General features: G+C 52.1%; 1 protein-coding gene and 1 long non-coding RNA gene across 9 annotated transcripts in view; one reads left to right on the top strand and one right to left on the bottom strand.

The window, feature by feature from the left end:
* Nucleotides 1-209: 209 nt before the first annotated feature.
* Nucleotides 210-1,830, bottom strand: LOC143677524 (uncharacterized). Its single transcript, XR_013172650.1, has 2 exons — nt 1,580-1,830; nt 210-569 (listed from the first exon to the last, which is right to left on the bottom strand). It is a non-coding gene; the product is annotated as an uncharacterized LOC143677524 (long non-coding RNA).
* The window catches only part of LOC143677523 (intraflagellar transport protein 140 homolog), a 297,426-nt gene continuing 272,555 nt past the window's right edge, over nt 1,813-26,683 (top strand). The window contains exons 1-14 of one of the 8 annotated variants that reach the window (XR_013172647.1): nt 1,813-1,874; nt 4,632-4,805; nt 7,307-7,528; nt 9,552-9,789; nt 10,633-10,754; nt 10,938-11,080; nt 12,882-13,057; nt 14,975-15,066; nt 15,614-15,720; nt 16,278-16,447; nt 21,333-21,536; nt 21,798-21,870; nt 23,024-23,989; nt 25,628-25,702. Coding sequence is in view for 2 of the 8 variants with exons in the window: in XM_077153537.1 (XP_077009652.1) it covers nt 10,993-11,080; nt 12,882-13,057; nt 14,975-15,066; nt 15,614-15,720; nt 16,278-16,447; nt 21,333-21,536; nt 21,798-21,870; nt 23,024-23,391 (1,278 nt within the window). In the remaining 6 variants the exon portion in view is untranslated. Of the gene's footprint in view, nt 1,875-3,757; nt 4,806-7,306; nt 7,529-9,551; nt 9,790-10,632; nt 10,755-10,937; nt 11,081-12,881; nt 13,058-14,974; nt 15,067-15,613; nt 15,721-16,277; nt 16,448-21,332; nt 21,537-21,797; nt 25,607-25,627; nt 25,703-26,683 lie in introns of those variants that run through there. The other 7 variants (XR_013172644.1, XR_013172649.1, XR_013172648.1 and 4 more) reach the window with 7 other exon arrangements.

Below are 26,683 nucleotides of genomic sequence, written 5' to 3' on the forward strand. Positions count from 1 at the left end.
CGGGCCTGAGACGTGAGGGATGTTGTGACGCCAGTTCTGCGGCCGTGCGGGACTGGGGTGTCTCTTCGGATTGGTGGGGTGACAGCCAATGGGGTCAGCGCACGGGCTGTGATTGGCCGGAACCGTGTTGACGGATGCGTGAGAAGAAAACGCCGAGTCTCGAATCGGGCGCCAACTAGGTTTTTGACGAAAAAGTGTAAAAGCGCGTCTGAGCGAGATTTACATACGCTTTATTGGATGGAACGTGTTCTTTTGACGCTTCTTTAGCATAAAAGCTAAAGTAGTAGACACTTGGGTCAATTTTTCTCAAAATGGCGATAAAAGAGTGTCTTATTCTTGTGTTGGGGTTCTGTCTCAAAGACTTGAGAGCAGGACCCGAGCGGAGGCTTGTGCTCCAGCGTGCATTGCAGCACTGTTCCCAGTGGCGGAAGTTGGCAGCAGCCCAGATGTCTATTAAGGGGGCTGGAAAAACAGTGTGATCTGTCCATACACCGGAATAGTATTCAGCCGAGGAAAGGAATGAAGTTCTGATCCTTGCTGAAACACGGATGAATCTTGAAACAATTGTCCTGCGTGAAAGAAGCCAAACGTAAAAGAACGAATATTATATGGCCTCACTTATATGAAATATCTAGAAATGGCAACTTCATGGAGACAAGATAGATGAGGGTTCATCAGGGGTTGTGGGTGGGAGAAATTGGGAGCGATGGCTTAATGCGGAGGTTCTATTTGGGTGACAGAGAAGTTTTGGTAGCACATATGTAAATGTCAATAACACCACTGAATTATATATTTGAGTGTGTTTAAAGGGGGGGAGTTTTAGGCTATTAGATGTTACTAAAGTATATATTTAAAGATACCAATGGCATGTTTTCTGTTATATATAGGTTACTAGGGAAAAAATTAAATGAAGAAAAAGATAATTCCAGTTATGAAAATGAGGATTTAAAGCATAGCACGTTCCTGGTGGTATCCGATCCAGCGCATGTTTTGTGCAGTTCGGGATACCTACATTTTCTATTTTTTTAATTTGTTTAATAACGTAGATATTGTTGCTGCTTTTGGCTGTTGTGAATTTGTTTTAATGACACTGGTTCCAAAATAGGGCGGGGTGGGGAGAAAGATTGGTTTTTCAAAGTTAATTTAACCACACCGAGCGTTAGCACCCGGGCGCAGGTCGCTAATGTCTTTGGGGACGCAGCCGGCGGCCAGGAGTCAAGCCCGCTTCCGATGAGGTGGACCCGGATCCCGCCCCTCTTCCTCGCAATGAGCCCATGTGGCCTGTGAAGTACGGGACACATGCAATAAATGCCCTAGCAACCTCAGGTACCCATGGTGAATCAGTGGGGTCTTCTCAAAAATAACTCTCGAAACACACTCTCCTTTTTGAAACCAAACGCAGCCCAAACAATAAAAATAAAAAACGGTCCGGTATCAAGAAGACACCACCAAAGTTTGACCCGGAGACGAAAGCATCCTAAAGAGGGCCTTCCCATCTCCTGCTCACGGTCTCCCTACCGCCTCCATCGCCTTCCTTAGCTCCTGCACGGCTGGAAAAGGGTAACCAGTGCGCCCTCACCTCGCCAAGGGAAAAATCACCGGCTTCCCTTCCTGCTTGGGTCGGAAACGCCGCCTCCGGACTCCGCTCTGCGAGCCAGAGTTACTCATTGGCGGGAGGGGCTGGGCCGGGCTGAACCCGAGCTCGCCGCCTGGTCCTCGGCGCCAGACGAACACCCCCGATCGTCTTCGGCTCTTTCCGGCCCGTCGGGGCGCTTCGGGCGGCCTCGGACTCGCGTAGCTCGGCGGAGGCGTGTTCCGCGTCCGGGCACAGCCGCTGTCACGGCAACGCGCGGCGGCGCTGGGGCCCGGCCGAGGTGAGTCCGCTTTGCGCGTGGGGGCCGCGGGGGCCGGGGTCTCGGGGGCCCGAGCCCGGCGAGCGGGGGACCAGGCCAGCCGGGCCGCTCGGGCTCCGCTCCCGGCCTCCCCAAGTTGTTTTCGCCCCCGGACCCGGCGGCCCCCGAGGTCTCGTGGCCTTTCTCCCGGGGCGGGGCCCGGAGGGCGGAGGCCGCGCTGGGCGCGGGTGGGTCAGCCGGGCCGCTGTGACCGCGCGCCCTCTCTTGCCTCTTCTTCCTCCCTGCCTGCCCGCTTCGCGGGGTGTTCGGAGGCCCGGGGCGCGCCTTTGCTGGCCGGTGCGCGATCACCCCCGGGCGATGTCCGCGTGGCCCCGGGAGCCCCTTGGGCGTGGGCGGGGTGGGAGGGGCCGCGCCGTCGGGTTTTCGTCCCGCCGCGGGGACACGAGCGGCCCGAATGGTCACTGGGTGCAGCTCCAGGACCCAGCGCGACCGAGGGAACAGTGCCCGAGGCCCGGGGGCGCGTGCCCGGGGGCTTTCCAGGGTCTCTAAGCCTCGTTCCACGCGTGCCTTAAACTCGCCAGGTCCTTTCCTGACAGTTGGTCTAAAATGGGGGGCCCTTGTACCCGTCGCCAAGACCTTGGGCGCCTGAGCTGCGAGGGGAGCAAATCCGTTAGGATAAACACAATGCGTTTCTTTTCCGCCAGGCTTAGATGTTTGCGGACGTTTTCATGTTCAGAGACAGAGTTAGTTTTAGGGAGAGGAAGTGTATTTCTCCACTGACTCCATTGATAGACTGTCATTCAGTGATTCTTTTCGTTAGGCTTTTCTCTCCCTCGTATTTATTTTGGTAACTTTTCTTTTTTAATTAGGTTGTTACTCATTGTAGAAAAATGTTTAAAATGCAGGTGAAGTTAATGAACAACTGTACCTGGTGTAAAAATGGGTCATTCAGACAGTCTGTAACCCGCATTTTTAGAGTTAAAGCATCCAGGGCATCTTGCGGTGCTCAAGAACACTTTTGGGGGTGGGGGTGGGGTGGGGTGGGCTCTGTTCTGTGCAAGGCAAGGATCTGAGGCTAAGGCTGCTGCAGCTGGCCACACATAACCTGGGGTGGGGAAGGTGGTCAGTCAAACACAGAATGAAGTTTAAATGCAGTGATTAGGGTCATTGGGGACCCCGAGGAGACATGAGAAGGAGCATGGAGCACCTACAAGTCATGTGAGGAGAGCTGCCCTGAGGAAGGGTGATTTCCTAAATGCCCCTGCAGGAGTGAAAGTGATTAACTTCCTAAGGAATGAATAGGGGAAGAAGAGCCTCTGGGAAAGGCCAAGGCAGGGGAGGAAATAACATATAGATCCTGTAGCATGTTTGGTTTTTCCAAAGTGATCTTTAAGAGAACAAACGGGATATGGGGTTTAGTTTTTGCAAGTGCTGTTGTAATTCTTTCTTCAGCATTACAACAAAAGTAACCAATTACTCATTCCACCAAGTAGACTTGTTAAATATGAATTTCCATCACCCAGGATTTAGAGCCTTTGCTAGAGCCTGTTAACATGTTTTAAAGGGTCTGTTTTGCTGCTTTAGAGGGCCCTGGTTTCAGTGGGGGTCATTTTCCTTTCCAGTGGCTTTGTTTTAAGGTTTCCAAAGGGCTTTGCTTAGAGAAACAGAGCCTGAGCCTCCAAGGTACACGGAAGCCCCTGGCGTGGGTGGCCTCCTCTGACTCCCTTCTGTCTTCTGCTCAGCGAGCCCAGCAAGCCCATGGCAGCCTGGCCTGGAGACTAGAGCTTGCCACCCTCCTGGCATCCTGGCCCTGCTTCACTCTCCGGTGGTGAAAGCACAGCCTGGGGAACTGTGGCTTTGCTCAATGTTCACAGCCTCCATTCATAGGCAGTGGCAAACATTTGCAGTGGCTGTTCATTGGTGCCCTTGTGTCCTCCAGCGTCCCCTTCAAATGGGTGTCATTTTCCAGACCCACACTGAAGCTTCTGGGCATGGCTGAAAGCAAAAGGCTTCGTCCCTTCTCTACCCTACTGCTAGGATTTTGCAGGTCTTGAATACTTTTAAATGACAGCAAATCACCCCACAAGTACTCTCTTTTGCACCCATTAGCTTCCCCAAACTGCCTCTGGGCAAAGAAGTGTGGGCAGTATTCAGGCTTCATTTCATTCTCGATCTTTCCTGTTCCCTACAAAAGAGCAATACAGACATCTCTTCCAGGTTTAAAAGAAAGAAAAAAAGTGACGCTAAGTGCACGTAGCTCATGATATTCAGTGTCTCAGCAGTTCTGTGGCTTTGTTTTCCTGACTCTGGGACAGGGGAATCCTTCTGCCTCTGTCTCCTGGGAGTAGAGGGTGGCCAGTAACTTGTCACAGATGGAGCGCTGCTCAGGAGACAGCCTGCAGAACTGTGCAGCCCTGGCTGAAGGTATCTGCAGACATACAGGTCGGCGTTATGATTGGAACAGTTTATCAAGGATTGCACAGGAATTCTGGGCTATAGACTGTGTGTAAAAGGGCTCTTATTTATTTATGTGTATTTATTTTATTATTCTCTGTCACATCCCAGTCCAGGCCTTTGCTTCTAAGTTTATAATTTTCCCTGTTAGAGATAGCTTTGACATAAAGTTGCCTGCGTCAGAACAAAGCAGCATTTTAAAATGACCAAATGTCTTCTTTTGGTGTGTTTGTGTTGCTTCTCTTTCTTAATTGTATGTATAGTCATTTTGTCAGTTTGTTTCATTTAAAGCCAACAGGACCTGGTTCCTTTTGTTCCTTGAAGGTTTCAACCCTGACGAGGTCAGTTTGCATCATGGCTCTCTATTTTGATCACCGAATAAAAGCTGACTTGGCCGGGTCGCCTTCCTACCTCAGCTGGCACCGTGTCCACCCGTTCCTGGCAGTGGCCTCTGTTAGCACCACCTTGGTGGGCAGCGTGGATATATACCTGGAACAGGTGAGGCTCAGGAGCAGCTCAGTCCACCTCAGGAGCATCCTGCTCTTGCTTTTCTCCGTTCCGGTATGTGTGTTGTGTCAGCCTGGCTCTGGTTTCGCTTGTCACCCAGTAGCCGTCCTCCTCAGAGGCCAAATTCACGAAATTATAGCTCTCCCAAGATGTGGGCAGTTCTTTTCTCCCCGACATTTAGGTTTGGAGCTATATTTAGGAGGGCTTAACCCACATCCCCGCTATCAGTTCCCTGTAACCAGCCAGAAGCAGCCGGCAGCGTTGTCTGTGCTGTCAGCTCACTCTTTACCTCTTCACACTGATTATTTGAAAACATCTCCAGGCTTCTGAAACTCTGAAGCCTGTCCTTCCCTCTTGCTCTCAATGCACACCCCACCTCATTTTTCACAAATGAAGTAGAAACTGCCCTCCCTCTGCCATCTCGCTCTTGCTGCCACATCTTCACCAAGCAGGGAGGGGCAGCAGCAGCTCCTGTGAGCCTTTACTGGGGCATTTTTCAGTCCTCATCTGATCTGCCCACTTAACCAGTCTCCAGCTTCTCCTGCAGTCCTTTGCTTATCCTTCCCAGTGAGCCCTGCTAGGCCTTCCTCAGGGCAAAGGCTGCTGTGCCTCCGGGCACACCCTGGCCTCACCCCTCTCTTCACATGACCTCCCTGGCAGTGTCAGATGCCTCTAAATGTGGACGGAGTTCCTTCTGAGCTGCAGGCCCAGGGATCCAGCTGCCTACACAACATCCCTTGGGTCTTCCAAAGAGACCTTAAAGTCCACAAATCCAAAGCTGACTGAAATTTCTTCCACCCTCCCTCTGCCCTGAGCCTCCCTGCCAATACTGACAGTGAACGCCCCCAGGCTCAAGGAAAAGCTTCACCATTTATCATGAGACCAAGGCAGGGACATGGGAAAGATTGTTCCCAAGTCCCTCTTCCCTGCTGTGAATTCCTTCGCCGTGTGCTTCTGGTTTCAGCCTCTGAATCACTAGTGACACCTCTGCTTCTGGCTACCTCGGTCAGCTCACCCCCACCCCTGAGCACCTGCATCCTCCTGGGCCTCCTGCATTGAGAGCTGTCTCTGTGAGTCACGGGTGTAATTGCCCCCTGCCCCACCTCCCCCACCCCCGCCCTGCTCTTCTGATGAAGGTGGACGGCCCTGGCCCAGTGTCCAGGGCCCTCAAGGCCCAGCTCTGCATCTGGCATGGACCTCCCCCTGTAGGCCTCTGCGCCCCCATGTGTGCCCTGCACTGGGCCCTTGTGTGTCATGCCCATTGTCTGGAAGACCTTCTCCTCACCCCTCTCCTCTGGCTTAATTAATGCACTAATCTTTCAGATTAAGGAGCTCCATGGCCACTGCCTTGGTGGACCCTTCCCTATCCTCCTTTGAGGGAAAACCCTCCTCTCGTGTGCTCCCCCAGCTCCCCCAGTTCCTGCTGGCTGTGCCCAATCGTGTGGAATGCCTGGCAGGGACCACGTCTGCCCTACAGGTTGCTCCAGCCCAGTGCACCTTCTCTAATTTCTTGAGTATAGATTCCTCCCCTCCACAGCTCAGAGACTCTAATGTGCATTGTAAATGGTTTTTCTTTAAGCATAAATTATTTTTAAATTCCAAACTATCACCTTTAGCTAAATTTTAAAGTTTAGAAAATTTTAGTACTACTGTTACAAAACAAATCAACAAAGTATACTTGTTTGTTTCCAGTTAGCACAAGGAAAACTTTAGAATTTCAAAATAATGATTTACTGCATGATAGCATATAGAGATCAGAGCAGGTATGAGCAAAAATTGGTAGCAGGAGCCCACAAGAAGTACTAAGAGCAAACCGAGTTCTCTGAAAATTCAGATATTATGCCCAAAACTTTTGTTCTTAGAATGTTCTAGACGACGGAGAATATACAAGTACACGTTCTGTTAGTGATGATATCATCACATTGTATAGCCTCAGTGACACTCCAATGCACACTCAGTAGAAATTGACGTTAGTATCAGTCTGAAAAGAATTTGATGTTGCAGATGCTTGGGGTCCCCAACCACATTTTGAGAACCTCACAGTTGCCAAAGTTTATCCACCTGTGTTTTTTTTGTTTGTTTGTTTTTGCATGGGCAAGCACTGGGAATCAAACCCAGGTCTCTGGCATGGCAGGTGAGAAATCCGCCTGCTGAGCTACAGTAGCCCATCCTATCCGCCTGTTTTTGTAAAAAACGTTTTATTAGAGCCTACCCAATCCATTCAAATGCTTGCTAGACATCAAGCAGCGGTAGGGGTTACCTGCTTAATTAGCAGCTCAGTGTTGTCAGCTCACTGTTAGCTAATGAGTTAATAGCTCAGCTAGGGTCAAGATTGGTGTGTTTCTATGGAAACTAAAGAGCCAAATCAAAAGGTTTCCTTAATAAACAGCTCTCTATGTCTTCTAGCTGACATTGAGCCTATCAATAAGCCAGAAATTCTCAGCGTAGCTGCCTCTGTGCGTAATGTGGCCTTTGTCTCTCGTCCAACGTAGGGGGAGTGCGTTCCCGATACACACGTCGAGAGGTCGTTCCAAGCTACCTCCCTGTGCTGGCACCCGGCACGACTGATCCTGGCCGTTGGCTGGGAGGCTGGAGAAGTGACAGTGTTCAACAAGCAGGAGAAGGAGCAGCACACGGTGTCCCCGACACACACTGCCAATATCACCGTCCTCGGCTGGAGCACCAGTGGAAACTGCCTCGTGTCCGGAGACAGGGTGAGCAGACACACTTTGACGCTGACCTTGAATCCTACACCTCCCCACCCATACAGGCTCATGCACACAGGCTGGGAAGCATGTGAAAGACCACATTATTTGAATCCTATGTTTGCCAAATTCAGCTGATTTATAAGATGAAAGTGTAAATTTTCTTTTACCTTGGACCCCGAGTTTGCAAATTTCATTCTAAGATCTTACCATATGGTTAAGCTATGTGGATTAGCCAGGATTCTCAGGGAAACGGAGCAGGATAGGAGAGCTAGAAATACTTTCTGACCTACTAAAATTCTCAGTCCTCCCTTTAAGACCTTTAGCTGATTGCATGAACCTCCTCCCACTGCTGAGGGCAGTCTCTCCTCTGTTGTTTGTAGATGCAATCGGCTGAATGGTGATTAAATTCCCTACACTCCCTCACAGTCAACACAAGCTCAGATGTACCCAGAGACACTGGTCAATGGCACCCTCCACCAATACCCTCACACCCCACACCCACGTTGATGCACTGCCACATCGCCTCATGTTGTCACCCAGGCCTGTGAATCATACCAGCCTCCAAGACATTCACCTGACAGTCCCTCTCCACAGTCACCCCTTAGCACAGTTCCCTCTTGATCTTCATGAAGAGGGCTCACGTTCACCTGAGGGGGTGTCACCATATAAAATCGTACGAGAGTGCACAGAGGGTGCAGAGGCAGCCGAGTATGCCCAGGATGACCTTTCAGGTGGTGGGCCGGGGCAGCTGGCCCTGGGATGTGGGATGAGCAGCAGGAGAGTGTGGCACCAGAAACCTGGCCTCCCACAGCTTGTCTCTAGGTCCTGGTCTTGGTGCTAACTTTTCTGACTGGTTAGCCAGAAGCCGAGAAGAGGGAGCGTTGCCTTCATCCTTTGGCTCCCCTCTCTAGGCATCAACAGCAGTTTTAACGCATGGTCGTGGCAGGCTGTGTCAGTCCTTCTGTCAGAATGAGGGCCACCTGCTCTGCTGACTGAGCAGGAATCACAGGCACTCTAAACGTTTGCCATGGACATCTTCCCCAAAGCAGCAGCCTAGAAATCCGGACATGCATGCTACGGTTATTTTCAGGAACCTGGCGAATTGTCAGCTAAGGCTTGTATGTGTTCATAAAGGAAGACCTCTAAAGCCACCAAAAAATGTCAAGGAAGAGAGAAATAAGGACAGGCTGGTTGCAAAGCAGAGGAAGGTCTCTACCAGGCTATGCCTAAGAAACACCCTTGTCTGGAGCCTTGGGAACCCAGGACGAGGTTTCACTCTAGGGGGAGGTGGGGCCACAGGAAAAAAGCATTTTCCAATTCTAATTTTTGCATTTTTTTTTCTTGCCATGTACCATCATTATATTTTAAATGCTATTTAAATAACAATAAAATACCGGACAATGAAATGGATAGTGCTTTTCTTCTTGTCTTCATAAGGCTCATGGAGGCAAGGAGACTCAGTTTGGTGATGGGTAGAATTGAAGGTACACGTGTACATGTTGCACTAGTGCACACCTTGAAGAACCTGTCGTAAAGGTTTACTCCATAAGCTGCTTTTGAACCAGTATCTTCCTTCTGCAGACAGGATGCACCATCTAGAACCTGGGGATAGGGGATCGCTGATGAAGGAGGGATGGGGAGAGCAGTGCACCAGGGCCCAAGGGCCCGCCAGCCTTGAGCCGGCCGTGCCCCTGCTGAATGCCAGGCCTCGAAGCCAAGGAGACAGGCCAGCTGGTTCTCACGGACGCGGTGCAGTCCCCAGCCACAAAGCCCTCCGGCCTTGAACTTCTTCAGCACTGTTCTGGGCTGTTAATTTGAGACTTTTAGAAGTGAGGAAATTCATAAAATATATGAATCTTTGATTTCCCAAGAAACATATGAGTGAGTGGTAAACGGTGAGCCAGGGCCAAAGAGGCCCTGTGGTTTTAGAGCTCTACTGTATTCCCACTGGCACTTTTGAAGACTTTAAAATGAACCAACAGAATGTATACCAGCCTGCGTGCTGGTTTCCTATGCCGTGCTCCTGCAGAGCAGCCGGGGCCCCACGAGAAGCGGCCGATTCCACGGCTGGGGCAGGAAACATATGAAACAGGCCTGGAGCCTCTCAAGGTGCATGGCCCAGTCCAGCAATGGTGCACGTCAGAGGGACCCCAAGGCAGCAGAGAGCACCCCAGGGGCCACGTGCAGTGATCTGAGCAACCAAAAGCAGTGCTGGCTTCTATCCTGAAGTAACACAACCTACGTAACATCTACACTGATCTAAGCAGGTGACTAGATAGGTAAACGGGGGGGGAAGAGACCACTCTCCTGTGCCCCAAGACGCCACACAGTTTGTACAGATGCTCCGCCCTCCAGGGGGTGTCATGTGACCCCCACCCCTTCAGTGTGGGCTGCACACAGCGACTTCCTGCAGAGAGCCCAGTGTGGGAAGGGGCAGGAGTCACGTGGCAGGGGAGAAGCCGGACAGGCATGCCTTCAGCCAGGGGCTTAAGGTCAGGGCCAGCCGTGAGGGTTGTGGCACATACCCAGGGCGGGATGTGACGGGAGGGACCCTGACTCCCTGAGCCCACAGCCCCTATTCCATCCTGAGGGCGTCCTGCAGAGCAGCTGGCCTGTCCCCGAGACCCTGTCAGGCTGAGCCAGGGAGGTGTGACAACTCGGTTCCCCGTGGGCTCCAGGTGGGTCGTGGCACCTAGGAAGGGCACGAGGGAGAACCAGGCAGCCGAGAGAAGCGTGGCCATTGGCTGACGACAGTGGCAGTCCTGGTGCATTCATTTCCACAGCGCTTGGCACCGACATGAGACACTAGCAGTGGGCCCGGGCCTGGGTGCGGCCTCTCTCCTGTGCCCACCAGCCGCACTGCTCCCTCCAGAGCAGAGAGCTTGTTTCAGAAGACAAACTGTACCAGTCCTCGGGGGAATGAGGACTGTGCGGGGCTCAGGAGCACTTGCTGGTTCTTACTTTAGTCGCTTTGGACTGCTCGGTCTCTTCCCAGAGAGCAAAGAGTAGCTTTGTCATAAGTAGACACATGTCCTCTCTTCCACAGCTTGTTTGACTTCTACTGGTTTACAGAGTGTGTTTCCTGAACACTTGGCGTTGGGTTTTTCCAGCTTGGGGTCCTGCTGCTGTGGAGGTTGGACCAGAGAGGCTGAGTGCAAGGCACACCCCTGCTGAAGCATGAGTATGGAAAGCACTTAACTCACTGCATCTTTCGGCTCCCCCCTCCTGGCGAGTAAGTCTGTGACTCAGGGGGAAACTTTACGTGTGTTTCCCTGGGCATGGGGAGGGGAGGTGTCCGCCTGGCCACGTGGCACTCGTAGCCCCACGCCCGAGGGCTGTGGCACTCTGTGGCTGCTGTGACTTCCTGCAAGGAAGGCTATGCGGCCTTGATGCCACGTGTCGGCACTTCCTGCAGGGACCTTGTGCAGCTGGCGAAGGCGGCTGTGAGCGGTGACGAGAAAGCACTGAACATGTTTAACTGGAGGAAGAGCGGCTTTGGATGTTTCCAGAAAACTGGGTCTCAGGAGGGGCAGTCACTCTTTGTCAGTTTGATAGACGGTGAGAAACTTAACTTACGATTATGGGTCAGCGAACTGAACATTTTGGGGTACCAGGGGAATGATCCTAGACTAATGGGAAATGCTCCAGCACAAGTAAGAGTAGGCTGTGCATGTGCCCATTTTAGGGCAAGAAGTTGGCTAGGTTTTTGCAGTTATTTACCCGGTGCTGAATGAATGCTTTTTTGTGTTCTGATGGAGACAGACTGAGATTATTTGTCCTTGATGAGTTTTTCCTGATGAAGCTTTTGATCAACAATTGTGTGTTGCCCTCCTACTCAGTAGACGGCCCAGGAGACCATGGGGTCTCTGGGAAGGGATTGACCTGTGTCTCTCCACCCTCAGGGTCTCTGTCGAGTACCTCCTCTGTGCTGGGCTCAGCCTTGTGCCAGGGGCAGGGGAGAGTGGTCAGGGGGTGGCCTTTGCCTCGAGTCTGCAGCAGTCACCCCAGGAGCCATGCATCTGGATTGTGACACCAGCCCTCCTCAGTGAGGACCAGCTGCCCCAACTAAGGCTGCAATAAATTCAGCCTGAAGTTGAAGAAAAACAGAAGTTGTCACACTCACAAGTGTGTGTGGCCAGGAAGAGGCTGAGGGAGTGAGAGCAACCGAGGTGGTGGTGAGAAGGAGGAAGGAGGCTCTGTTCTTGATTTCCCCCAGCTGGGGAAGCTGAAGGCAAGAAGAAGGCAGGCCACGACCAGGGGCCTCGTGGTTTTGAAAATAACAGATTCCTTTGGATTCTGGAGGTAAAAGAGACAGCACTGACAGAGAGGGGTGATTGAGAAGGTCCTGGAAGGGATCTGGATGCTCACAGCATCGTGGGGGTGGCGGGGGCCTGAGGGCCAGCCCCCCCAAGAGCATGGTCAGGAGCATGGGGCGGGCAGAGACCTGGGTTGAGGAGGGGATGTGGCCTCAGGGCGCCGCAGCAGGTGGTGGTCCTGGTGACAGGCCACTTCGCTGCTGGGCTTCAGACTAATGACTCCATCCCTTTGTGCCTCAGTTTCCTTCATGTAAAGAGGGGATAAAAAGTAATGTCCACCTCAAAAGATTGTTGGAAAGGTTAGATAGGTTCATTCCTGTGAAGGTGCTGGACTTCGAGCCCCCTGTGATGTGCCCATTACGTGGACAGCAGGAGGTGCCTCTAGATGGCCTTGAACCCTCCCCTCGGATACCAGGTCACGTTACCCACCACGGACGGGAGGAGGTCGGGAAGGGGTGTGGCTCCTGGGTCACAGCCCAGGACGCATGCTTTGCAGAACAACGGGAAGGCATGGAAGCCCCCGAGAGCTCACAGGAGAAGAACCATGCACAGAGCAGAAGCCGGGAGAAGGAATGAAGGGAGCAGGCAAGGGGGCTGCCAGGGCCGGTTCAGCGAGGCAGGCTCAGGCAGGACAAAAAAGCAGGGGTCACCTCATCCCTACCGGCTCAGCTGGGGGTAGCCCATGGTCCCCGAGAGGGTGGATGGGCAGTGCACCCAGCCAGGAAGGGATGGGGAGGGGCTCCAAGGGCCATCATCACAGCCCGGGCAGGGGTGACGTGAGTGGACCTCGTGTGAGTGGACCAAGAGGAACAAAGAGGTCCGGGCCTGGGAATCGGAAGGCCCCGCAGCATGTCCTCGAGGTTAGCGAGGTGAAAAAAAGCTGGCAGGAGGAACGTGAGTCAGGGGTGCTGGCTTGCTGGACGCTATGTGTACAGAAGACTCTTGTTTAAGACACATCACTGCGGCAGTAAAGGACTGCTCATAAATGCAGTGCCCTGGCCAAGAGCGGCTGGCGGTGCCGTTGACCTTGCGCTTGCCCGCAGGCACGGTGCACCATGTGGACGAGAAGGGCCACTCGGCGCAGGTGACGGCTGCCGACAGCCCCATCCACACGCTGCTCTACGTGGAGAAGCAGGAGGCACTGGTGGTGGTGACTGAGGGCCTTCTCCTGGCCCTCTACACACTGACGCCCTACGGTGGCGCCCAGGAAGTCATGAAGGTGAGCCGGGGGCCACAGTGCAGCCATGGGGGCCAGATCCCCCAGACTTTGGTTCTCCGGGCCCAGGCTTGGGGTGTGGCAGGGCTGAGGCCACCCTGGGTGCCAGGGGAGGCGCCTCCCTGCACCCCGCGCCAGGCTCAGGAGGCCCCGCACCTACCGCTGCCTCGTGCGGCCTGTGCCCCACATCTGTTCCTTCTCTCCGGGCGTGAGGCCTCCAGGCGGGGCTCACTGTCCTCAGCCAGGCTGACCTTGTGGTCGCTCCACAGCATCTACAGTGACCCTGTTTCCACGTCAGATCACTTCACATTGCTGGGGGTTAGGTTGTGGGCACAGCTTTTGGGGGATACTGAACCCACAGCAGCAAGGATACAAAGCAGCATTCTTCGGGAACCCCAGCCCACCATCCCCTGGTGGTTGAGTGTGCTAAAGCTGCTGGAATGCAGGTTACCAGCAATGGATTGGCTTTTTCAGTGGGAACTTTTTATGTTCCAAGTTTACAGTCTTGAGGCCATAAAAATGCCCAAGCTAAGCCATCCAGGGAAAGATACCTTGACTCAAGAAAGGCATCCGTCCATCCATCCAGAACACATTTGCCAGCTGGGAAGGCACATGGCAGGCATCTCCTGCTCCTCTGGCTTCTCTTTTAAAGCAGCTTCCCCAGGGACATTTTCTTCCTGCATCTCCCAATATCTCTGTGTCTGAGCTCTTTCCCTCTCTGTGAGACCTTTTAACACTCCAGTAGATTAACCGAGACCCACCTGGACTGGGTGAATGCATGTCCATCTAATCAGACGGTCCTTCCCCATAATATCACGTCAGGATTTGAGCAGGGCTTTTCTGGAGGACACTGCAGTTCAGAGCTGCACACCCAGTAAAGCTCTAGTCATAAGACGCCGGGTTCCTGCCAAGCCCACTTCACCACCATGTCCTTTCCTGCTTAGCAAGACTGAAACTGGGGGTCTTTGTGTGGGGGCAGCTACCACGGCAATTGAGTGCTGTTGTATGTGTTCAGTTTACACATGAGGGCAGTAGAGAGAGTGGGCCGGTCACAGCATCATGGTGAAAGGGAGGCATCTGTGGGGAGTGGCTTCTCCTTGCAGGCCGTTCCCTGGGCGCTGGGCTACTGGGGGCTTCTGGGGGCCCACTGCTTCTGGGGGGGAGGGGATTGACAGGGAGGCCACAGACTGGGGTGTCCCATGGCACCCCACCACTCTCCCTGCAGCCCCTTATCTTGCCTTCCTAGCAGAAAGGACTGGAGCAGGGTCTACCCGAGCCTCCAGGTGGCTTCTCACCCTGAGTGCCTCGGAGTCTCTGGCCCGTATCTGCTGGTATGGAACTGCTGTACTACTCTCCACAGCTTCCCGTAGTCCCTGGCACACCCTCGACTCCCTCATGCACAGGAGGAAGGGAACACAGTGCCCTTGAGGGACGGGTGTGGGGTCAGGACAGCAGCTCCCGGGGGGCTTTTGGTGCCACATGCTCCTGAATGGGGTTTGGGGGTGTCAGCTCCAGGGGTCTTTGGTGCTGCATGCTCCTTCCTGTACGGGGGTTGGGGGCATCAGCTCCAGGGGGCCTCTTGGTGCTGCGTGCTCCTGTATGGGGAGCCAGGGGCCAGTGTGCCCCTACCTGGGAGCCCATGAGGGCTCTACATGTCCAGAAACAAGGAATCCTTGTCTTTCGGGAAACGCTGTGCTTTCGTGCAGACGCCTGGGTCGGTTATGAAGCTGATTTTTTAAGTCAGCGTCCCTCTGGTCACTTCGGGTCCCATAGCTTGGCAGTCAAGAAAGCAATGTTGCCATGCCACAGTCCCGGTGTCCAGGTCCCCTGCAGTCCTGGCCTGGCTGCTGGCCCTGGGCAGCGCTCTCTGCGCAGCCTCTGCATGCGTCCCATGTGTCTTCAGGTGTTTTCATTCCGCAGGTGAAGTTGAGCGGGAAGGCGGGCCACCGTGCAGACATGGCTCTGATCGAAGGTAGCCTCCTGGTGATGGCCATTGGGGAGGCAGTCCTCAGGTCAGTGAGTGCCCTTGGGTTGGTACTGTCACAGACAGCCCCCTTCAAGTTAACTCTTCGTCAGGGTGGGGCCTACACAGGGATAAGGCACCCGCCACGCTGAGTTCCTGCACATGGGCAGCCCGTGCACCAGCTCTACCGTCAAGGGACAATGCCTTGCAGACCCCAGGCCCCCTTCCCTGGAGGTCCCCCCACCCCATGGGACACCCATGTTTTGAGCTTTGTGTAAATGGAACTGAGTGTTGTCACCCACCTTGCGCTTGTAGGCTAGAGCTTCTGTGTGGTGGCAGGTTGGCGGGGGGGGGGCGCTTCTGCCCCAAGGAGACGCCACCTTGCGTGCTGACCATCCTTTCCTTGAACTGTTCTTTGTCACACACAGGGCACAGGAGAGTCCCAGATGCACAGCGGCCTTCCTTTCACAGAGGGCATCTGAAGTGCCATGTCTCTTTCCTAATTTTTAAAGTTTTTCCACAGGTTCAACCAAACTCCCAAGTGGGAGAAATGCTCCTAGCTGAACCCTCCCTGGACTCTCTTCTTTCCATTGTAGATTTTGGGATTTAGAACGAGGCGAGAATTACGTACTGAGTCCAGAGGAGAAGTTTGGCTTTGAAAAAGGAGAGAACATAAACTGTGTTTCTTACTGTGAGGCCAAAGGTGAGACTGCTTGCCCAGCATGCGAGAAAGAGAACCTCAGGCCTTTTGCAAGGGGCTGCACAGTGGTCCTGGTGAGGTTGGGGGCTGGTCCCAGGCGGAAGGGGGACGGGCCTCCTTTCACACGTGTGAGCAAACCGCGGGTGGCAGGGAAGCGTTGCTGTCACATGAAGATAGAGGAGTCTGGTCAAAAGTGAGACCAGCCTGAGTGCACACAGTGATCTCTGTTCCCTCCCCACACCCCACTGAAAAGTGCAGGGCGTCCCTGGGTGTGTGCGTGCGTGTGACGAGCCAGAGGAGACCGCTCTCCAGCTGTGTGCTCACTCTTCTGGCTTTGGGGAGACAGCGCTCAGCAAGGCAGACAGGAACCAGAGCAAACCAGAGAGAAAGCTCCCCCGGCCCTCCCCTCACGCACATGCCATGTGGTCACACGGCCTATGAACCTGTGCGGGAAGACACAGGCCAGCAGCGGTAGCTCCTGGGCAGCGGAAGGGCTGGGATCTAGGACAGGGTGGTCTGAGAAGGGAGCTTGGGGCTGTTTTATCTCTTTGCCTTCTCAGGTACAAGGCACTGCTTCCCCGTAGGTCTCCTGGCAGCGGGAACCGACAAGGGATGTGTGGCCATGTGGCGGAGGGTACAGGGTCCCCGGAGCAGCCCAGGGTCCGAGGGCAGAGACCAGTGGGCCCTCCAGGCCCCCACGGAGCTTGAAGGGAACATCACGCAGATAAAGGTATGCCTCTCCGGGGCGTCAGGGGCTTTTGTCTGTTCTCCAGCTGAAGTCTACATAAAAATGACCATGATAAATATTTTTAAAGTTCCTGTGGGTTTCAGCTGTAGATAGGGGACTGTGAACCTGTGTGGATCTCACTGTATCAGTCTCTTTCTCTCTGGATCATCCATCCATCCGACTGTTTCTTTGTATCAATCATTCTGTCTATATTAAAAACAACTTTATTGAGATACAGTTCAGATACCAAATGGTTGTTAGTATATTGACAGCATTTTGCCACCATCACCACCATTGGTTTTAGACCATTTCATCACCCCAGAGGAAGCCCCGTGCCCCTCTCCCAGCGCGGTACCACTGACGTGCATGCTGGCTCTGTAGGCTTGCCTGTTCCAGGTGCTCCCTGTGAGCGGGGGTGTCTGTGAGGGGCTCCTCTCACTCAGCAGAACGTCCACTCGGCCCACCCGTGTTGCCGACCGTCTCGAGACTTCCCTGCTTTTGTGGCCCAGGCTGTGCATGGTGTGGAGAGGCCACGATTTGTTGCTTCACTCAGTTGATGGATATTTGCATTGTTTCCGCCTTCTGGCTATTATGAGTAATGCTGATATGGACATGTGCACAAGTTTTTGCATGGCTGTGTGTTTTCAGTTTCCGTGAGTTTATACCTTGGAGTGGAATCACTGGGCCATGTGGAAACTTTGCTTCACCTTTTGAGGAACTGCCAAGCTGTTTTCCAAAGTGGCCACACCATTTCTTTCTCTGTAACCTCACCAACCTTCATGGTTATTTGTCTTTTCACTTACACCCATCCTAGTGGGGGTGTCGTGGCATCTCATTGTGGTTTTAATTTTTATTTCTCTAACGGACTGATGATGTTGAGCCTCTTTTCATTCACTATTTGTCTGTCTCCCTTGGAGAAATGTCTATTCATCTCTTTTTATATTTTATATTGGATTATTTGTCTTTTTATTATTGAGTTATATTGTAGATATTCTAGATGTTATATTATTGAGTTATATATTCTAGATATGAGTCCCTTGTCAGATATATGAATTGCAAACCTTTTCTCCCATTCTGTGAGTTGTCTTTTCATTTATTGATAGGATCCTTTGAAAACTCAAACATTTTAAATTTTGGTGTTGTCCAATATATCTGTGTTTTCTTTTATGCTTTGGTCCCTTGGTGTTATATTTAAGAGTCCATTGCCTAATCCAAAATCACAAGGACTTACCCCTGTGTTTTCTTTCTTTTTTTTTCTACATTTTTATTGATAAATCTTCACACACATACAGTCCATACATGCTGTACAGTGGCTCACAATACCATCACATAGTTGTGTATTCATCACTATGATCGTTTTTAGAACATTTGCATCACTCCAGAAAAAGAAATTAAAAGAAAAAAGAAAAAATTCATACATCCCATACTCCTTAGCCCTCCTTCTGATTGACTACTAGTATTTCAATCTACCCAATTTTTTTACTCCTTATTCTCTCTATTATTTATTTATCTTTTAATCCATATTTTTTCTCTACTCATCTGTCCATACCCTGGATAAAAGGAGCATCAGACGCAAGGTTTTCACAATCACACAGTCACATTGTAAAAGCTATACAGTTATAAAGTCATCTTCAAGAATCAAGGCTACTGGAACACAGCTCAACAGTTTCAGGTACTTCCCTCTAGTCACTCCAATACATCATAAACTAAGAAGGGATGTCTATAGAATGCGTAAGAATAACCTCCAGGAAAACCTCCTTGACTCTGTTTGAAATCTCTCAGCCACCGAGACTTTATTTTGTCTCATGTCTCTCTTCCCCATTTGGTCAAGAAGGCTTTCTCAATCCCATGATGCCGTGACTTTGCTCATCTCCAGGAGTCATGTCTCACGTAAAGAGGGAGGGCAGTGAGTTCACCCATCAAGTTGGCTTAGAGAGAGAGGCCACATCTGAGCAACAAAAGAGGTTCTCTGGGGGTGACTCTTTGGCGTAAGTATAAGTAGGCTAAGCCTGTCCTTTGCAGGAGTAAGTTTCATAGGGGCAGACCCCAAGATCAGGGACTCAGCCTATTGATTTGGTTGTCCCTGTGTTTTTCTTTTAAGACTTTTATAGTTTTAGTTCTTACGTCATTTAAATCTTTGGTCTATTCTGAGTTTGTATTTGTGTATGGTTTGAGGTAGGGGTTTAACTTCATACTTTGGCATGTGGACATCCAGTTGTCCCAGTACCGTTTGTGGAAAAGGACACTCTTTCCTTCATTGAATTGTCTTGGCACCTTTTTCAAAAATTAAATATAAATATTAAAGTTTCTTTTTGGACTCTCAATTCTGTTGCATTGATCTGTGTGTCTATCATTGTGCTTGTAGCACACAGTCTTGATTACTGTAGCTTTTATAATAAAGTTTGAAATCAAGAGGTTTGAGTCTCTCGCTTGGCTAGAAGGGCACATGGTGAACATGGCGTTATCTGCTAGCTTTCTCTCCTGGCTTCCTCTCCAGCTTCCTAGAGGCGTTTTCCTTCATCTCCAAAAGTCACTGGTTGGTAGACTCTCTGCTTCATGGTTCTGCAGTCTTCTCTGTTGTGGCATTCTCATGGCTCTGTTCTCTGCTCTGAATCTTCCTTTGTCCAAAATATTTCCTCTTTTATAGGATTCCAGTAAACTAATCAAGACCCACCTGGAATGGGTAGAGGCCTGTCTCCACCTAATCTAGTTTAGCAACCATTCTTGGTTGAGTCACATCTCCAGGGAGATGATCTGATTACAGTTTGAAATTTATAGTACTGAATAAGGATTAGAAGAAATGGCTGCCTTTACAAAATGGGATTAGGATTAACACATGGCTTTTCTAGGGTTCATACATCCTTTCAAACTGGCACATTCCACCCTCTGGACCCTAAGAAAGACATATTTTTCCCATATACAAAGTACATTAATTCCATCACAATATCAGAAATCCTTAAACCATTTCAGTAGCAGTGCAAATGAAATACAAAGTTAGAAACAGTACAGACTCCTATCAAAGTTAGTTATATGGTCTGTTCTAAGGCAGAATTATCCTCTGGCCCTGGACCTGTGAAACTCAGAACAAATTATTTGCTGGCAACATACAAAGGATGAACAGTTGTAGGATGCTTATACCGATTTCCATAGGGAGGAAGGAACACAGGGGTCACTGGGCCCAAGCAGTATCGAAAACCTGCAGGGCAAACTCCTTCAGAAAAGCAGAAAAACATACAGGTATTTCAGAAAGTCAAATGTCCAAAATACATATGATAAAAGATGCTCAACCTTCCCACTTAAGAAATCTAAACCAGAATCGAGGTGTCGTTTTGAGAGGTGTTTTGTGGGCAAGGTTGAAACGAGCCTGGCCTAGGACGGAAGTACGCAGGCCGCACTTCCAGCGCCTGACCCTTCCCCAGCAGCTCCCTGTCCGGGACCCTCCTTAGGAAAACGACCACCTCGGCGCTGCCCCCCGCAGCCCCTGGGCACGCGAAAGGCCGGACATGAGGGGAGCGGCGGCTGCCTCAAGGGAAGGATGCGTCTCCCTGCCTCCATGTGTTGCGAATTTTGTGCCATGTGCCTACATCACTAATTCAAAAAGTAGGCCTTTTGGAAGAGGAAAGGGGTGTGTGTATAGTCCAGCCAGGACCAGCTCCCCAGACGAGCCTTAACAACAGTGAGATGCAGAGCAGTGCACTCGCGTGTCGTGACTGTGAAATAAGTGCACTGTGCTTACGTGCGCCTAAACAGTTTCAAGATGCAGTCATTTCAGAACGAAAGAAAAGTTGGAAAAAAAGTCCACAGGATTCCCTCAGGCATTCTTCCATATTTCTTCTGTAATTTTCTTCCTAAACCCATGGTGACAGAGAGGCTTGTTTTTCCCGTGAGCCATCTGAAAGCAGGTGGCAGCGCCGTAGCCCACTGCCCAGATGTGTGCGTGCAGGCCTGTGACGTGGCTGCAATCTCTTCAGGGCACCTTTTCCCACCAGTCCCACTGGGGTCTGTTACTACGCAAGAAGCCTCATCCCCTCCAGCCGGTGGGGCCCGTTGAGTTTAGGGGCCCTGCCCATTTCACCTCTGACCCTGGCCCTTCCTCCATCATTCTTGTCCTATTTTGTAGACTGCCCTGTGCTCGGGCTGGTCTGTGCTGCCTCATCATTTGACAGGCCAGTGCGCTGGGCTGCGTCCTGCCAGTGTGCCGCACCAGAGGCCCACACCGTCTGTCCATCTGCTCAGGGGTCAGCTGGGTTACTTGGCCAAGCTGGGCCTTCCAGGTTCAGGTTCCTTTAAACTTTGCCCCCTTTGTCGTGGAGTGTCTTCAAGACCTGTGACTGTCCCATTACTCATCTCACTTCTCCCCTCACTTGAGCAGCCTTGGCACACCTTCTGCGAAACAGTTTTTAGTCTGGTGGTGCGTAAGGGAGTGAGCGACGTTTAGGTGCCTGGATTGGCGTCCCCACTGGCCTCAGCCGTTCAGGCCCAGCTTGACGTGGGTGAGCATGAGCTCGGGGCTACTGCTGACGGTGGTGGCACACGCAGCGGTTAGAGGTGCAGTGTACATCCTGCCTTCATGGACCTAAGTGTTACAGAAGAAGCTAGAAGGCATGCACGGAAGCAGTGAGTGACTGTGTTGTAGCATCTGGCTGGGGGGGCGGGGAACACTCCCGAGGCCCCAAACACCAGTCAGGACAGACACGTGCAGGTTCAGCCCCACGTTGTCCACTGCTGACCTGCAGCCTTGATTATAGGGATTTACAAAATCTCCTATAAAGTACACGCTGGACTGCTATAAAAGTATTTTAAAGAAGAGGCATTAGCTGGGCATGCAGCCTAGCTGGTCGGGTGGCCCTGGGTTTCTGTAAGCTGTCCCTTCTGCCTCCCCCTGCAGTGGGGCTCCCGGAAGCACCTGCTGGCCGTGAACAGCCTCAGCTCCGTGGTGGTCCTCAGCGAGCAGGCCCTGTCAGCGCACTTCCACCAGCAGGCCATGGCCGTGCCGGTCGCCCCGAACACCCTCCACGTGCGCTTCCAGCCCGCAAGCCCCACCTGCAGCCTGCGCACGGATGTGCATGTCAGCGGGGTCTTCGTCACCAAGGTGAGGCCCGGGGCCGCCCCGAGCGCAGCAACACGCTGCCAGCAGGGGCTGGGGCAGGCCAGGGCTCTCCCAGCCGTCCTGCGTCGCCGTCGCCGTGTGGCTCGTTCGCCAGGAAGACGCGGTGCGCTTGTGGCGGGCGGGCGATAGTGTCCAGGGACATTGGAAGGTAGGGAAGAGTGGGCACTGAAAGTGATGTGAGCCCGCAATCCACATCCCGCCTCTTCCTGACATCAGCTTTTGAATTTGTATCATTCCCTGTAGGAGGCTGTTGCCATCTGGAATGGAAAGCAGGTGATGATCTTCGAGCCTTCTGGAGCCACCCTACGAAACGCAGGTAAGAAGGTCCCCGAGGCTCTGATGGGGGACCGCGGGCCAGCGGCCTGGGCGGTGTGGGGAGCAGTGCTGCAGGGGGGGCAAGCAGCCCCCTGGGGCATCCTATGGAAATGCTTCTGGGCCATGCGCAGCTGCGAGCCCCCACGGCTGACCAAGCCAGGCTCTGGTTAGCCCAGCTCTAGCTGGGCCCCTCCATCCTCCGCACACCAGCGCACGAGTTGGTGAGCATCCTGCTGTCCTAACAAATGGCCATAAGCTGGGTGGCGTACAGCAACAGGGATGCCTTTGCTCACAGTTCTTGGAGAACAGAACCCCAAAATCAAAGTGTTGGCAGGACGCGCTCTCTCACCGGAGAAGAGAGAATTAGCCCCTGCTCCTTGGGCCTCCGGGGCCGGTGTTCCTGGGCTCGCAGCCAGCCCTCTGTCCACAGCACCCTCTGCAGCCTCGGAGAGGCACGTGGCTGCCCTCAGGCCCACCCAGTGACCACGGGGCCGCCCCATCCCAGGGGCCTCCTAGGCCTTGCACCGCTGGCCCGAGCACGGGTCCTCACCTGGAGATCAGGCCTGGTGTCAGGACGAGCCCCCACTGCCGCCCGGGTGGGGTCCTCCCCTCGCCCTTCCTGATGCCCCGTGCGCCCTCGCCCACAGGGAGACATGGCTCCTGTTCGTCCTGGGCGGCCTTGACCTTTTCCTCCCAACACCCCCACCTGTTAGGGGTGCTTGCCCAGGAGACCTACCTTGCTCCCTGTGCCTTTCCCACCTTACGTTTTCCTTCCCTCACACTTTGTTGCCTGAAGTTCCCTTTTAAAGTTTATCACGTTCCCCCACGTCCTGCAATTGTAATAGGAGACTGGAGATGAGAAGGGATATTGAATGATTAGGATTTCAGGTAATCAGCATAGAGATACCCCAGGCTTGTGGCTGCCTCATAGACAAGGCAAAACATCAGGTGTCAGTGAATTTTCATTCTTCCCCCAAGAACACTGTTCATATATTCTGGATTCTGAAGAAAGGCTGCTGGCATCTGGGACACCTCCATGGGGGAAGCTGGGGTGCCTGCCACCAGATGGAGTGGTTCTGGGGGGTGATGAGGCTAGGGCAGCCCTGGAGAACCAGGGTTCCCAGTGCACAGCTGGATGGCTCATTTCTCCCCAGGGGACAGTCTCCAGGATGAGGAACGTGTGCCAAGGAAGCAGGCAGAGGCCCTAGAAAATTCAACCCCAGGACCTGGCAGATGGTTTAACACCCTGCCAAAGAGACGGGAGGGTGCAGCTCCAGACACAGCTGCCCACATCCCTGACGCCAGAGGGCACCAGATGCCCAGAGCCTCCTTGGACACCAGACAGAGCAGGTGCAGGCAGGGCAGGAATGAGAGCACTGCGGGGGTGGGGGTGGGGTACAAACCACCTGACCCCAGGGGGTCATCCCCAGGGAGATTGTCCCCCCAGGCCCCTGGGAGGGGCTGCCCAGGCCTGAGCTCACCTGCAGGGCCAAGGGCCTCTGGAACCCCAGATGCCTGGTAGGGGCCGTACTGGGGGGCACTCTCCTGGGGGCGTACAGCCCCTTCTCAAGTCCTGACCAGGACCCTTCCTGTGAGCCGTGCCCAACTGCTACAAAAGAAGGGGGAGGGGGGAGGATTTCTCTGGAGTCCCTTCAGCTGCTCAGGAGGCTCCTGTGCTTCCTTGAGTGTCGACGGACGGATGTACAACTAAGGAAGGGAGCTTACAAGCCTCCTGGGTAACCAGGTACCGCAGCCTGGGTGACTTTAGAACAGCAGGAGTTTATCCTTCTTACGCTGGAGACGTCTGAAATCAAGGTGCTGTCAGGGCCAGTGCTCCCTCTGGGCCCAGGGGACGCTCTCTCCTCTCCTCCCCCAGCTCTGGGGGTCCAGGTGTCTGTTGGCTCATGGCTACACTTCCCCACTCTTGGCCTCAGTCCCCACATGTTCCTGGCTGCCTCCGTTTCAGTCTCTTTTAAGGATCTCTGCCATTGGAATATGGCCCACCTAAATCCATGATACGCTCATCTGGAGAGCGTTAATTACACCCATGAAGACCTCATTTCCAGTGGACACGAATTCGGGGAGACTTCCGCCCACTGCAGAGAAACGGGCTCTGAGCGGTGAGTGCTTAGTCTTTGGGACATCCCCTGCCCCTGCTCGTTTCTTAGGGTTAGATTTGAAAGCAAACGGCCCCAAAGTGTGGCCCCCAAGCCCCGCAGGGACGCTGTCCTCTGAAGGGGCTGTGACTGCCCCAGTGGGCTAGGATCTCCGGGATCTGAGGGTGCCAGGCTGGCCTCTGTCCCTCTGTGCCTAGAGCCCAGTGAAACCTCCCACGGCTGGACCCTCTCCCTGTAGGGGCAGTGTGCAGGTAGCTGGGGGTCCCACCTCCCTGAGCACCCTCACAGACTCAGAGCCTCATTGATGCCCACGATGCTGGGGACCTGCTGGTTGGCCCTTTGGCCGTACAGTTCCTAGAACCCAACCTAAGGAGGGGAGCCAGAGGCCCCTTCACAGGTGTATCACACATGGCTCAAGTGGAAATTGGAGCAGTGTCAGAATTCATAGAGCGGGGATGCCAGAATAAACTACATCCTGCAGGTTCTAAAACCACTCACAGCAAAACCAACTCAGTGTCTGCAGTAACCAGAGGGCATGCTTATGCCGAAATGCTGAGTGTAAAAAGCACAGAAACACTTCTTTTTTTTTTTTTTATGTTTCAGCATTCATATTCATTTTTTTCAATTTTTTTGTTTTTTTAATTTTTTTAAACATAAGAAATGCAAACATTCTTAACATGTGAGATCATTCCATTCTACATATATAATCAGTAATTCACAATATCACGTAGTTGTATATTCATCATCATGATCATTTCTTAGAACATTTGTATCAATTCAGAAAAGCAATAAAAAGAAATCTGAAAAAAATTCATACATACCATACCCCTTACCTCTCCCTTTCATGATCACTAGCATTTCAATCTACTAAATTTATTTTAACAATTGTTCCCCCTATTATTTATTTTTAATCCGCATGTTTTACTCATCTGTTGAAAAGGTAGATAAAAGGAGCATCAGACACAAGGTTTTCACAATCACACAGTCACACTGTGAAAGCTATATCATTATACAATCATCATCAAGAAACATGGCTACTGGAACACAGCTCTACATTTTCAGGCAGTTCCCCTCCAGCCTCTCTGTTATGCCTTAACCAAAAAGATGATATCTATTTAATGTGTAAGAATAACCTCCAGGATAACCTCTCGACTCTGTTTGGAATCTCTCAGTCATTGACACTTTATTTTGTCTCATTTCACTCTTCCCCCTTTTGGTTGAGAAGATTTTCTCAATCCCTTGATGCTGAGTCTCAGCTCATTCTAGGATTTCCGTCCCACGTTGCCAGGAAGGTCCACACCCCTGGGAGTCGTGTGGGGAGGGCAGTGAGTTTGCTTGTGTTGGCTGGAGAGAGATTAGGCCTAATTTTAAGTCGTCTTAGCCTGTCCTTTGCGAGGTTAAGAGAAACACTTCTTTTTAAAAGAATAAAGAGAAGGGTATGATAGGTATAATCTTTCTCTTTTCTTTCCTGTGTTCATTTCATTTCTTTTTCTATTGTCTTTTTGTTTCTTTTTCTGAATTAATGCAAATGTTCTAAGAAATGATGAATATGCAACTAGGTGATGATATTGTGAATTACTGATCATGTATGTTTTATTTTGTTTCTTATTTTTTTAATTAATAAATAAATTTTAAAAAAAGAAGAGAGAAGCAAGGCAGGAGCACCCGAAGGATACTGGTGGTCGTCAGGGGGAGAAGGAGTCCAAGGAGGACATTTTTTTTTTTTTTTTAGAAGGAAGGATGGAAGGAAGGAAGTGAGGAAGAAAGGGAAACATTTTTAAACATTTTCTTGTTTTATTATATTTTGTTTGTTTGTTTGTTTTTTACATGGGCTGGGGCCGGGAATCGAACCGGGGTCCTCCGGCACGGCAGGCAAGCACTCTTTGCCCGCTGAGCCACCGCGCCCCGCCCAAGGAGGACATTTTTTCTACATTTTCCAAATTGTCTGCCATGCACAGATATTTTTATAACCAGAAACAGAGACTTTAAAAATGAGAAGAAATAAAAAGGGTTTCCCTATGGGCACAATCAGGGTGAGCCCAGGCACTCCCCAGCAATATCAGCAGGTGGTGTGAGTGAGGAGCCAGTCCAGGGCCCTGCACAGCCGCTTCCACACTGACCCCAAGATCTGCTCCCCCAGCCCAAAATGCAGAGCCCCAGGGCGGGCCGTGCCCACATGCAAACCCCAGACTAATTTGAGATTGTTGTCAAGGAGGAAGTGGCCTTTCTGGCACAGGTCTTCCTGTCCCCTTGGTCACTGTGCCCTAGCTTCTAACTAATAGGACTTGCGGTCAGGTGGGGCGGGTTCTGGCAGTGGGGCTGGAGCTCTGTGGGCCCTCCCTGGGGCTTTGATGAGAAAAGAAAGAAGACATGCTGACTTGGATGTGTCCGTGCAGTCCTTTATTTCTTGTGCACAAAGCAGAACACAGCCAGTAGAGCAAGAGTCAAAAGCTAAATCCCCCAGGCATAATGGAGCACATGGCTGCTGATCCAGGGTTCCATGTCCAGCCCAGCGGTGGATGGAGGGTTGTTAGCCTGGGGTAGAGCAGGGACGGAGCATCAGTCAACTCCAGGGTCTGCGGCTTCTCTCCTGCCCCTCCCCACCCTTGGTCTGCAGGGTGGGGCTCTGGGGCAGGAGTTGCAGGCAGCTCAGAGCCACACCACCCCTCCACTGGTGGTTGTGCACTTCCTTCTGAA

Source organism: Tamandua tetradactyla, chromosome 3, assembly GCF_023851605.1.
Source record: "Tamandua tetradactyla isolate mTamTet1 chromosome 3, mTamTet1.pri, whole genome shotgun sequence".
NCBI lineage: Eukaryota > Metazoa > Chordata > Mammalia > Pilosa > Myrmecophagidae > Tamandua > Tamandua tetradactyla.